Below are 12880 nucleotides of genomic sequence, written 5' to 3'. Positions count from 1 at the left end.
CCCCATACTTAGCCTCTGTTTCTGACAAGAACTGTTGAAATTGACGATGGTTCAGTCCGTGACTGCAAATAAAATTGATAGTAGGTACGACTACCTTCATCACGGACTCCAGGCGCATCACTTTGGAACACAGTGATTGCTGGTGGATAATACAATGAAGATGAATAGGAGCAACAACGCCCAGGTGTGTCATTTCTGAGTTGATGCGTCCGATGACACGTGCTTTACAGCCAATCATATTTCTTGCGCCATCAGTCGTTACGCTTTTGAGGTTTTCCCATTTTAGCTGCAGCATTTCCAGACACTCGCATAGCTTGTTAAAAATATCTTCTCCTGTTGTTGTGCCCTTCAGGCTCTTTAGAGCAGCTAGCTCCTCCGTCATTTCGAAACTGGTGTCGATTCCCCGCACAAATGCCTAGTAAACAATGACTCATGAAATCCCTACCTAGGGACTTGCGGTAGAAGATGCTCCGACTCAACTCCTGGTACGCTACCTGTTTCGAGGCCTGACTACGCAACATTTCTCAGAAGAGAGAAATAATTTGTAAAATCGGAAGGAACCTTGGTCAGCATAGTAACAATGCACCAACATCTCCTTGACCCTAATGCCCTCAAAAAAACAAAAATAATGAAAAAAGGCGTTTGGATTTGTATTTTGTTTTTCGGGGGAGGGGGGGACCGGGTATTTCTCACAAAATGTAACGAAATATATTTCATCTTGATATTGTCGCAATAAAAAAGAAACATTCCACATGTATTTGAACCAATGTATTGCGCGATACAGAAATACAGATACGAAATGTATTGCTGCAATACGATACTGCCCAACCTTGTTGTGTTGCCGGCATAAGCAGTTGAACGCTGACATTATCAAACGCATAGACGATTGCAAAAAAAAAAAGCTAAATGCCTCAAAAAGCACTGATTTTACTAAGCTCACGATGCTGGATTGCCTGGGGTGACTCGTAGCGTCCGCAGCGGTTCATCACAAGATGAAACAAAGTATGCAGAGACTATAGTCAAAGGAAATGAGCGGGCATCCGCTAGATTCTTTGTAACCCCAACCCACCTGAATGTAAAATATATAACACAGAAAACAAGCATCGGAACTAAGACCAAGTAAAAGGCGGACTTACACCTAAAAATGCAGTATAAAATACAAGAGTCGGAGCAAAGCACAAGAGGAGAAGAGAGAAGTGAATCTCGCTTTCTTTTAATGCCGAAGCAAACCCAGATTTCTCACTTCAAAGGAGTGTGCGCGAATGAACGTGGAAGGCAGCAGGGTTGGCCGCCGCCTGCTAAACAACGCTCCTTGAACTATAAGAAAACGATAACTGATCATCTTTCGGTGGCACGGGAGTCAACGAGTTATAAGTGCTCTGCAAGTTATGAGTCGCCCCCACCGTGGTCGCCCCCCACTCCCAGATCTCAGTCCTTGCGGCTTTCTCCATGCCGTCGCAAAAAAAAAAAAAAAAAAAAGCAAGACAAGAAGGGCGATGAGGAGCCGTGCATGGCGGTTTCTTTCTATGCCGCACCCTTCGTTTCTTTTGCTTGGGGCTTGGTTTTTTGTTTCTCTCTCGTGTAACACGGGTGAAGCCCGTCGCCAGCGTGTCCGTGAGAGGTGCCACCGTCGACCCGACCCCCCCCCCCCCCCCCCATTCTCCCCCGTCTGCTCTTTGCTTTGACGCTTGTTTTTTGTATTCATTTTATTTGTGAACAGCTGACTCGCCGACTGGCTCGGTATAGCTGAACGTAACCCCCCCTCCCCACCTCCTCCTCCGCAAAAAAAAAATAATAATATATATATATATATATATATATAAATAAATAAATAAATAAATAAATAAATATAAAGACCCGGGCCCATTCCATTTCAGGCAAAAGGCGTCTAATTCCATTCCCATTCCATTCCCATTCCATTCGGGGGTTGCAAAAATGCGGAATGATTTCGGAATCATTCCAACTCCGGAGTGGCAACTCCGCAACACTGGTGTGGATTAGGTAACCTAGGTAGCCCGAGCTAATATTCTGCGCTTTTTCTTTATCTTTTTGCAGTTCACTACGGTGGATTGAATGCCACTTCATTGCAACATGTTTTTGAAAATGAGCATGTTTTATCGAAGCTTGGCTTAGAGAAAACAGAGTCTCAGTTTCGAGAAACACTGTTTATTGAAATGGGGAAGCTGTTTGAAAAAGGCTCGAGGTACACCTAAGCCCTTCTTGTGAGTCGTGAATGCGAAAGCATGCGTGTCGTTGTTCCACTCCCTTAGTTTGTCTGCATTGCACTTGCATGGACGGGGAGGTTATGTCATTGAAAAGGTGGCGGGCGCCGACAATGTGGATGATGGAGATGGTGCCATGTTCGTCAGCGATGAGACGAGCAGAAGCCACCAAGCGCGCTCCACCGTGTCCGTTTTATCGGCTCGGAGCCCGTAGCACCATGGCGCTGCGCTGCTTTGTTTTACTGGCACGCGGGCGGTACGGGCCCTCAGTGCCATGGGGTGGCGGTCGTTGAAACTGATGTGCAGTGACCAATGGGAGCCTCGTTCCTTGAAACTATGACGCACGCCAGCCACTTTGCAGTGGCCAAATTTGCTAAAAGGAGGCTCATCGCCATTTTCTGTAAACTGGGTTTTTCTATAAAGGGATTGTATGTGCTGAGAAACTAAGGGAGAAAAGAAAACGGGCACGTGGGGTCATCAGCACGCCGAGCTTTGATACGAACAATTAGTGGGTAGACCTAAAGCTAGCTGTCCTTGTCTGCACTTCACTTGTTGGACACATTTCATTCAGAGAGCCAGATTTTGGACGCCGGCATTCTGTGTTCTAGCATGTTCAACGAGTGCAGTGGAGATAAAGGCTTCTAGCTTTAGGTCTACCCAATAATCATACCAACCAGAACTAGGTGTTCTGATGTCCCCGCATGCTCTCATCTCCTCCTCTCCTTCAGTTCCTCAGTGCATAAACAAGAGTCTGTAAACTGGCATTCGCTAAAGTGAGCTTTGATAAAATGGGTGCCTCAGATCTTTTCGTATGGGCTCCGACGGCTTAGTCTCAAGATGGTGCGGCCAAAGAAGAACCCAGTACGGAAGCATTTCAAATTTGACACGGATGAAAACCAGTTACTATGCCAAATCGACAAATGTGGGCTGCGGCTCTTCGGACAGCATGTTGTCAACCTTGAGTGCCACGTACAGCGACGCCACAGGGCAGTGTGTGATGCGCTTCTCAAACAGAAGCAGTTGGGCAGCAGCACTCTTGAGCTGTCCGCCAGTGGCAGCCATGCTGCCAGTCAGTCGCCAAGAATACCATTCAAACAGCCAACATCGCCATCTGTTGTACAAGGGGGCTTCGGTGTAAAATCAGACTTAACCGGAAACAAAGTTATGTAGACACGTATCGTGCTCGTCACCTCAAATGGCCGGCCATTTCGCTTGGTGGACAGCTCAGGGTTTTGGAAAATTATCGATCCCGTGCTGAAGGACCTCGAAGATCGCTTCACAGTAAGTGCCGAAGAGTTCGCAGAAAGTCTCAGAAAAGTGCAGAAATTACCAGAAGAGAGGTCTCGGAGTCTCTTAGGGTACGGTTGATGTCACTGAAAATCGACTGCGTCACACGTCTGGAACGTGCAGTTCTCGGCATGAACGTCAAATGTGTTGAAAATAAGAAAATTCACCCGCAAACGCTGGCAGTAAAAAAATGTTGGAGCGACACACTGCAGAACGTTTTGAAAAGTGAAGTTCTTCAAGTACTGTCAATTTACGACGTCTCCCCAGAGTCGGTCTACAGTATAGCGACAAACAACGGAATTAATATGCTGAAAACAGTTGCTCTCTTAGTAGAAGAATCTGCTGGCCCAGTTGCAGCAAGATTCGACCAGTCCAAATCGGAAGAGGAAGAAGTGCACGCGTGCAGTGGTTCCTCAGGTGGTGCCTCCTGCCTCGAAGAATTCAAAGGAGCTTTTGCTTTTTTCAGACGAGGGACCTCTTCTTCAAGGAATGAGGTGTGCTGTGCACACGCTGGAGCTTGCTGCACATGACGCTTTCAAGTCTGCAGCTGCTAGCGACATCGTACAGAAGGCCCAAAAATTTGTAAAAAAAATGTGGTTGCAGAGGTGCTGTCCCCACTTTAAAAGCTCAGTCTGAAGAAGCCCATCCTGGATTGTGTAACGAGGGGGATGTCCCGGGGCCCATGATGCGATGATTGCTGGAGCTGAGAGAGTTCTGCGACAAGTTTATCGCAGACGATGATGAACACCGCCTTACTCAAGACGACCGGCAATCTATGAGCAATGCAGTTGCCTCCCTGGGGCCGGTTAAGAAAGCAACAGTGCAGCTTCAAAGGGACCAGCTAACTCTGAGGGACTTCTACGGAGCGTGGCAATTGAGACGTGAAAAATTGACACCCCAGTCGCGAATCAGCTGGCCGCTGCCATGAAAAGGCGAAAGAATGTGTTGCTCGGACGCGACATACTTTGTGCGGCTATGTATTTGGATCCTCAATATTATGTAGCAAGTGAGGAGAGGTTCAGAGCAAAGCAGCATCTGCTACTGGCATGGAGAAAGCTTCGCGCACTTAAAGGTGATGCCCAGCCCCAGCAACCTCAAGCACCATGCACAACAGGGAGTTGCACTTGCCCTGATGACGACCTCGAAGCGTTCCTCACGTAAAAAGAAAGTGGCTGCCTGAAAGCATTTAGCGACCATTCTTCAATCTTTGGGGAGATTCTGAACTTACTGGACGTACTGGACGGCTTTGGAAAGGTGCCCCAAGTTAGCGAGGGTAGCGATGTCTTGGACTTTAGGTAAAGGGAGAAGTCCCGCCGCCTCGAATTTTATTTACTTGCACTTGTCGCTCTTGCAGTACCGGCCACGCAAGTCAGCATGGAAAGGTCCTGCTCGGGGTTAAGGTACATCCTATCACGCCAACGCAGGCGATTGAGCCCGAGCATACTAGATGATGCCCTTTTCCTTTGGTTGTTTCAGGCAGCCAAGGCAGAGCAAACACGTCAGTAAAATTAATATGGCGTGTGCATGTTGGAGAGGCACTCGTCCAATCTTGGAGTAGATATCTATATTTAATTTGGTGCTTGGTGAAAAAAGGTTGGTACCCAGTACCATATCAGGTCTTGAATTGTTGAAGATCATTCCACTAAACAGATGGAGTACACAAAATCAATAAATGAGTGCTTATTTTATAGCGTAATATAATCAACTTCGTGGCAGTAGAGGTACGCGAATATTCAATTAAATTCTTCACTTTTCTTTGAACCGTTATATGAACCGGTCTGGTTGAAACTGTTATTAATGCGAAAGCATTCACCGTGTCATGGAGCGAGCTGACGTCGTCAGCTTTGAAGCCGCGCCAAACGGCACCTTAAATCCTTTCTCCAAGTGAAGCCAGCTCCCAGCTATGAAACCTCGCGAAAAGCCTAGCCAACGATACCTAAATTCCCCAATCTCAAAGGAGCCAAGTAAAGCTGATGGATTTTCGGCTTCGGTCCCATTGGCTGGCGTGCGTCGACGAGGCTCCCATTGGCCCCTGCACGTCAGTTGGAACGACTGCTCACCCCATGGTGCTCAGTGTCCGTCAGCGCGCCGGTAACATGGAGCGTTTAAGGTCAGTGCACCCAGGAGAGTGCGCACGCGGACCGGCGACAAAAAGTATGCAACGGACGAAATAAGGGGGCGGACGAGCCGCTTGCATGCTTTTGCATTCACAACTCATAAGAAGTGCTTAGGTGTACCTAAAGCCCCTCGATGTGTTTGCGCTCGTCTTGCAAGTAGCGTCAAATGCGCGAGTGCACGAGGCCCATGTCTCGAGCGGCCCTTGGAAGCAAATGGCGGCGCAGCACTGAAATGAGCGGGGCCTGGAAGCGAATGGCGGCGGAGCACCCGCTCATCGCACGTGTCTCGAGCGCTTCCACAACAATGGTTGGCGGTACTTGTAAAAAACGCTTTTATCAAGGGGCTTTAGGTGTACCTGGAGCCTTTTTTTAGGGGCAAAGCTCCTTAGGGTCTAGCCTTGTCTGTCCCGCGTCTGTGCTCGTATCAATCTTGCTGGTGTTCATGCTCGTGCTCACGTGCTCGTGTAGGGAAAAAAAAAAAATGATGTCAAAAAAAATGTTTTTGCGCAGTCGACAGGATTCGGACCTGTGTGGGGAGACCCCAATGGATTTCTAGTCCATCGCCTTAACCACTCGGCCAAGACTGCGGGACGAGTAGGGGGCTCTGAGATGTGGTAGTAACTCAAGAGCTGGGGATGTCATGGATGAAACGTTGCATGTAGCCGCTCAATGTATATACAGGAGAGGGCGCTCCAGTCAAATGCGTATATAATCGCGTTAAACTTTGCATGCATTGGCTCAACGCTTATAGACGAGAGGGCCCTGCGGTCAAATTCTCAAGTTCGTATATAACCATGTTCCATACCACACATTCTTTTTTTGACATGGATGAAAACGAACAAAAGGCTCAGCATGCTGCGGCTCAGTGTCTATGCAGACAAGCACCACCAGAGCTTCGCCCCAATCAACAGCATTCATTACGTGGAGATGCGATCAATTCTTTATATATAAATTTTTGTTGTTGCATTTTTAAACATAGCCTGCCTTACATGTTTCGTCATTTATGTTTCCGTTTTGGGTGGGCGTTCCTACGGGATTTTACAGTATAGAGAGAGTTTGCAATTTCATGGCGGATGCCTCCCGAAGCTTCTGGGCAAATTGATCGCAAGTGAGCATGCGTCGCGTTGTCACGGGTCAAGCGAAAAAGGGAATGAGAGGCAGAAACGCTTGCGGACGATGGAAGCCTTCGTCACCTCCTCGCAGCTCGTATGCAAACGCGGCTCGTAAACAACGCGACCCTGTTCGAACAGTTGAAAACGCTCTGCAACTTAGGCCCGCTGCGGCGCTGTTGCATGCCCGTCGTTTCTGCTTTCCGCATACCTGGTTCACTGCGTCTCGCAGTTCAACTGGCTACTAAAACTACCCAATCACAATTCTACATTAGCACTGCCTTTGTTACGGTAATACGGCAAAGGGGCAATTTTTATTTTTTGCCCCAAAGAGATTGTGTTTTCTTTTTGTGCCAATTTCCGGTGCCAGCCAAAAATTACAGGTTTGGTTTCGCACAAACAAAATGGGTGTCGGATTTCTCGAGCTTCAGGAAACGTATGCGTGGCCCGAATACTTTAAAAACTTCCCCGTACTGATGAGAGTTGGAAATTGTATAAAGAGTGTTGCTCCTAAAAAATGAGCAGCCTCGCGGACAGTTCAGAGTGAGCTGTGTCTGGGTCGGCTTGAAGTAAACCTGTAGTCGGAGATGGTCTTTTTCTATATGGCTCCGACTTTTCTTATTGAAAGACTGTTCCGATTCTGGGTTCTTCTATTTTCCCCGACCTTGATGAAAGGCGCTCGGAGGTTGGTTTTCGGGGTTTATCGGTATTCGCCGAGGACGCAGACCCTACTTACAATCTTGCAAGCACTTCTCTCCAACCTTTATCTTTTGCTCGCATCGGAGATCTTGTTTGTGATCTTTCTTTTCTGCATCGTTTTTCTCGGCAGAAATACCTGCATCCTTTGCTGTAGGACCAACTCGGAAAGCGACGTCAGGGTAAGGCCTCACTTCATAGTATTTTTTCTTTCCTCACTGCATCTTCCGGACTGTCGTCTGCTCCTTGTGTGTGTTCCACTGGGGCAACTTTTTGCTTGAAAACAAGAATGTGTTTTTTCTCGGATAGTTTGCACTCTGCGAATGGTATGCACTAGCCCTGTGTTCCACCCACGTCTCACTCCCATTAAATTGACGGGTCGTTAGTTCTCTATTAACTAGGATTCTACGCTGACCGATTGGACAGTATTAAAGGAATTTCATAATTTTATATAGTTTTGACTTTAAAACATTTGTATTGTATTCTATTCATATTGTATTTGATTCATATTAAATGAAATTATTCGCCATTTCTTTATATTTAGCCAAGCTCCGGGGGCTCAAACTTTGATGGAGCATGTTAAAAACCCAGATTCAGTTTTTCGGTTTTGTCACTTTTTGAAATTCCTGTTTTATACAAGGGATAGATTTGCACGTTCATAATGACCGCTCGCTTTGCCACGTCACTGCTGTGAGCCTCGCGTGTTTAGGAAAAATTGCGTTCTTACTGAAACTATCTTTGATCTAGCCTTGAAAATCGAAGAGTGCTACTGTCAAACTGAGTTGGCCGGCTGCCAAACACTTGCGTTGCAATCTCTGCCTGTCATGCAACGCAACTGTAAAAGAAAAACTACCGAAAAAAACAGGAGACAAGACTCCAAGACAATTCAAGAGGACTTCATCAACTGCAAAAACTCCAAAGAAAAAAAAGAAAGGTACTAAAGGAGGACGTGGCAACGCTAGACACGGTGTCTCGTGCCTGGAGGCTGAGGGTGGAGTTAGCATTCACCGTGTTCTTTATCGAACAATTCTGCATATGACAGTTTAATCAATAAATCAAAATACAAGTTAAAAATTTTCTTTTGTTGTTCTTTGGGACAGCTGGGACTGGAGGTGCTGGACAGCGTAGTGGGCTACAGCCTACTCTCATCCGAGGTGCTACCTCACCTGGTGCCTACCCTGTGCCGGACGGTGGTCCTTGCCAAGCTGTCCGAGCCCAGCTGGAGGGTAAGAATGACCACCCTGGTGTTGTAACAAGTCACTAAAAGGATCGCTGGGCTCCCAGAGAACATTTTGTAAAACGTTTTTCGGACTTCGTAGTCTATTAGCCCCCTTCCCCTGGAAGATGCCGAGCACTCCGCACTAGCGGTTGTCGAGCGGTTGGCCTCCGTGAGCAATCGGTCACGTGATCCACCCCAGTGGCACGCGCTGCGGAGCAAATCGAGCGTAGGGAGGCTCTAGTGAGGGTGGGTGCAACTCAAAACCTGGAGAGCGTTTGCAATTTATCTGGCGGCGCTCGAGGGAGAGGATTGGGAAGGGATATGCTCCAATGTTGCCTGCACGAGAGCAGACGCTCGCTCTGTTGCAACTCTGTTGCTCCATGCGCCTTTCTTCCTCTTGCCTCCCATTGCAAGCAACGAACGCCTTGGCGCAGCCTTTCTCGCTTCCTTCTTGTCCGCGAATTTGAAACGTCGAGAGGGGAAAGCAGGGTTGCCAGACAAGCAGCAACGTCAAAGATGGCGGAATTTACCATTTTTCGCGTTAAACAAATATACTTAACCTATCGGAACAAAACTGGTGGCTATGGAAAAGTAATCATTATACATTGCGTAAATTATTCAAGCACCTTAATGGGCTCTTATGACCTGAGTTAGGAAATAAAACGACCCTTTGCCCCATAGATTCCCAGCAAAATTTAGCAATTATATAGCGTCCGTATCCCATGATCCCCGATATAGCATTTGCGCCCACCCTCACTTGAGCCTCCCTAACTGAGCGTAACGCTCCCAGCGCCACCGCTTTCAGAGCATCTGCTATCTTGCTGAAAACATGACATTCTAATCAGAACTTCATGCTTTGACAAAAAATTTGATTGTTTACTACTTGAATAGCAGTCACCCCGACGTTAAGACACAATTTATTATTCCTTACAGTTATATTAACCCGATAAAGACAACTAGAAGTACTTGTACGAGCTGTTCCAAACACATATGCCGTAAAACGATCGTCATCTCTGAAGGCGACTTCCACCTGCGGAGTATTTGGCGTATTGTCTTCTAATTATTCCAATTACATTACGGAGACCACACAACAAACAAACTACATACCTAGCTCTTCATCCGAATAGGCGCACACAACGTTTTCGTCATAACGTGATATCTTGGGCCTCTTTGCTGGCAAGGCGAACGACTCGGCAAACACTTGGCCGAGAACGGCTGCCTCGTCGTCACGTCACTCGAGCTGGAGCTAAGCTGGTATCTTTGTCGCTATCGGTGATTTCACTATCACTGTGTTTTATTAGATCTGAAATTAACTGCTACTATGTCATCACCACAGTATGCTTGGGCGAGTCGGTCATGACGAGAGAAACGAAAGCTAGCACAGCAAGAGAATTGAGCAATCGAAACAAAAAAAGCCGCGAAACTCCTTCATTCCCTTGCGGGAACGTTGATAACGAAACTTAAATGTTTTGAGTGACTACAGATCGTATTCCTCCAAAAAGGCTGCGCGGAGAACTACTCCAGACCGCTCGACGTGCTCTGCCTCTTTCCCACGGATCGGTTGGAGCCGCTTGACGTGCGCCCCACCGGATCCAGATCTACAAGCGGCACACGGAAAGATTGCTCGGATCTTGCGAGGGGAACAAAAATCTGCTTGGCGAGCGCTCGCTATTTGCCAGGGGAGGTGGCTGTATGTCATCTATAGAACAAGGGCCAGAAGAACATTTCTATTGCGTGTGCTAGTTTTATAAAAAAAAAAAGGGAACCAAACTGAAGGTTGCTGTACCCCTCAACTTGCATGGCTTTTTGAATAAGGTCTGCAGTGAGGTGCTGGGAGTACCACCTTAACGAGCTTACTGACATGAGCCTTACCCAGGTGCACTTGCACACACTGCCACTGACCAAGGACTGTCCTTGTCACTAGAATTTTAGGAATAAAAGCTGTCTTTTTCTTTGAGTTTCTCCTTCGCAAAACCTAATGAAGTAGTTGTGATAGGGATCGGAGTATCGGCGTTTTTGCGGGGGTTAACATTGGGGTGATGCCAGTGAAATGTGGCTCGTAGGTTGGACATGAGCGCCTCATAATTACTCATTTTGAGCTTGTCACAATCAATGCCTGGACGAGCATTCTGTCAGCTGCTCGTGTTCGTTCACTGCAATGACAAGAACGGCCGAACACTAAGGGACGCTTTAGAAATGAGCATGTTCCCCGTGCTTTGCCAACCCCAGCGCGTGGCTGTGAAAAACAATGGTGGCACATAGGTAATCGGTGCCAGATCACGTGGCCTCTTGTTCTAACTGCAGGTCGAGGGGATGAAGGTTGTTTGTTTCTTTTCCATTTCTTTTTGCGACTGTAACCGCGTGGCGAAAGAGACTAACACGTGTTTTGTAGGTTATGAGCATTGAAGAATAATTTTATGTAGTATTTACCTAAATTATGATAAAAGGCTGCACCATCCCTCCAGCAAAAATGCGAAAAGAAAAAGAAAAAACAGTAATGATCCAGTTAACCCATACCATCCTGCCAAATTCCTCACAGGTCCACAGAAATATTTTATCAGTTTGACACGATAAAGGCTTAGTAGCTTCATGCTGGTGCCTAAATGAAAGTTGCCTTAAGTTTTATCTGTAACCTATGATTGAGGCAAAATTTGCTTTATACTTTAGTAGAATTAATATGCCACCCAGTCATATCTTTGTAGTCATTTACGGTAAATTAGCATGTCAAACTGATCTATGCTCTTTTTTAAAGGGGGCTTGATTTAATGTGTCCATTGTACTGAGCCTTCCATACCCAACATTTTGTGCTGACTGTTATGTACCTACAATTTCAGACTGGACGCTCCAACTGGACATCAATGAAAGTTTCCCTGACAAGCGTTGTATTACAAACGCTTTGTGCCAGTCCTTTTTTTACTGGCCGTTAAAAACAAACCATCTCTATTCTGGCGGGGTCTAGCTGTCTCATTGACTTTGAGACAGAGGCTCGGCGCACAATGTCTCCTTTTTTTCCTAATTATACGGGGCTCAACTCAAACTTTGGTTGGGGGTGCCTACAATCCGACAAACGGTTATGTGATTTCGGCAGCACGCTGAAGACACACATGCAGCACAAAATTGTACTGATGTCTTTGCCACGTCATTGCTCATCCCCTTCAGTACCTACTTCAGCGCCTAAACTACCAAACTTCCAATTTTTATAATGGACACCTCATTCTAGAAAAGGCGCCACAGTGTCGCGCGTTTCTATCGAACAAAGCCTTTGGTAGTGAATGTTCCGGTCCCGACAGTGTATCGTTGCCGAACTCTAAATTGAAGTCGTTATTGGATGCATGTATAACCCTGCGCAACTTGCAGACGATGCGCAACCTCCAGGGGACTCATCTTGGCCACAACGTCATCTCCTACCTCTGCCGGATCCTCGAAGACAGGTCAGTGTCCTCTTGTTGAAATCAGAGGCTTCTGCTTGCTGCAGTCCACTCGGCTGTCGAATGTGTTTTGAGCTTGTGCACTAACTCTCTTCGGCAAGGGCCGTGTTAAGCTCATGCTCTGGGGCATTGAATTTGGCACTCCAATCAACAAACGAACAGGTGCACTGCCGGAGACTGACATTCGAGCGTGCTCTTCGTGCACCGAGTGTTACTCGGAGCGCGAGTGACTTCTTTGCGCTCCGTGATGTCACGTCCACAAACAAGATGGCCGCGCGCCGTTGTCGAGGGTATCGAGACGAAGGGCGTAGCCAGACCACTGTCCCTCTTTATTTTTAGTTAAATAGTGCTCAATCTTGCAAGGAAAAAGGATTTGATTTCAAAGCCAATACGGCAATTAGCATTCCGGAAAAGTTTTGTTCGTACATCTTGCCTGAAAAACAAATTCATGTATCCAACGGTGGCGTGCGATATCGGTTCCGTGGCACGCTAGCAAACAAAACCGCGAGTTCTCGCGGTTTTGTTTGAAATATGCGTGCGCGATATTGGTTCCATGGCACGCAAGTTTAGCTGGTTTCCATGCGTTTATCGCACTGTAAGATACGAATCTGCTGCATCTGTGGTAGATTCGTGACACAGGTGTTTGTAGCAAATACCCACATGTTTATCGCGTTGGGGAAGTTCGAATTTGCCGTGTCGGCGATTTGTGGTATCAGTTCCCATGCCACATGGTTTGTAGCAGATGCCCCTATGCTTATCATCTATTTTTGAAAAAGTTTTGCTGTCTCATCCCCAAAGATGG

The 12880-nt window shown here is 46.9% G+C and overlaps 1 protein-coding gene across 2 annotated transcripts in view; it reads left to right on the top strand.

Annotated features, from left to right (window-relative positions):
* The window catches only part of LOC8039200 (tuberin), a 167598-nt gene that overhangs the window by 23732 nt on the left and 130986 nt on the right, over positions 1 to 12880 (top strand). For both annotated transcript variants that reach the window (XM_029982219.4, XM_029982218.4), the window contains exons 7-9: positions 7565 to 7613; positions 8532 to 8657; positions 12008 to 12081. In XM_029982219.4, the coding sequence (XP_029838079.2) occupies positions 7565 to 7613; positions 8532 to 8657; positions 12008 to 12081 (249 nt within the window). The remainder of the gene's footprint in view (positions 1 to 7564; positions 7614 to 8531; positions 8658 to 12007; positions 12082 to 12880) is intronic.

Source organism: Ixodes scapularis, unplaced genomic scaffold (assembly GCF_016920785.2).
Source record: "Ixodes scapularis isolate PalLabHiFi unplaced genomic scaffold, ASM1692078v2 PGA_scaffold13__105_contigs__length_92229423, whole genome shotgun sequence".
Classification (NCBI taxonomy): Eukaryota; Metazoa; Arthropoda; class Arachnida; order Ixodida; family Ixodidae; genus Ixodes; species Ixodes scapularis.
Note: the sequence above shows the minus strand (reverse complement) of the source record. Positions and strands in the feature narration are given on the sequence as shown.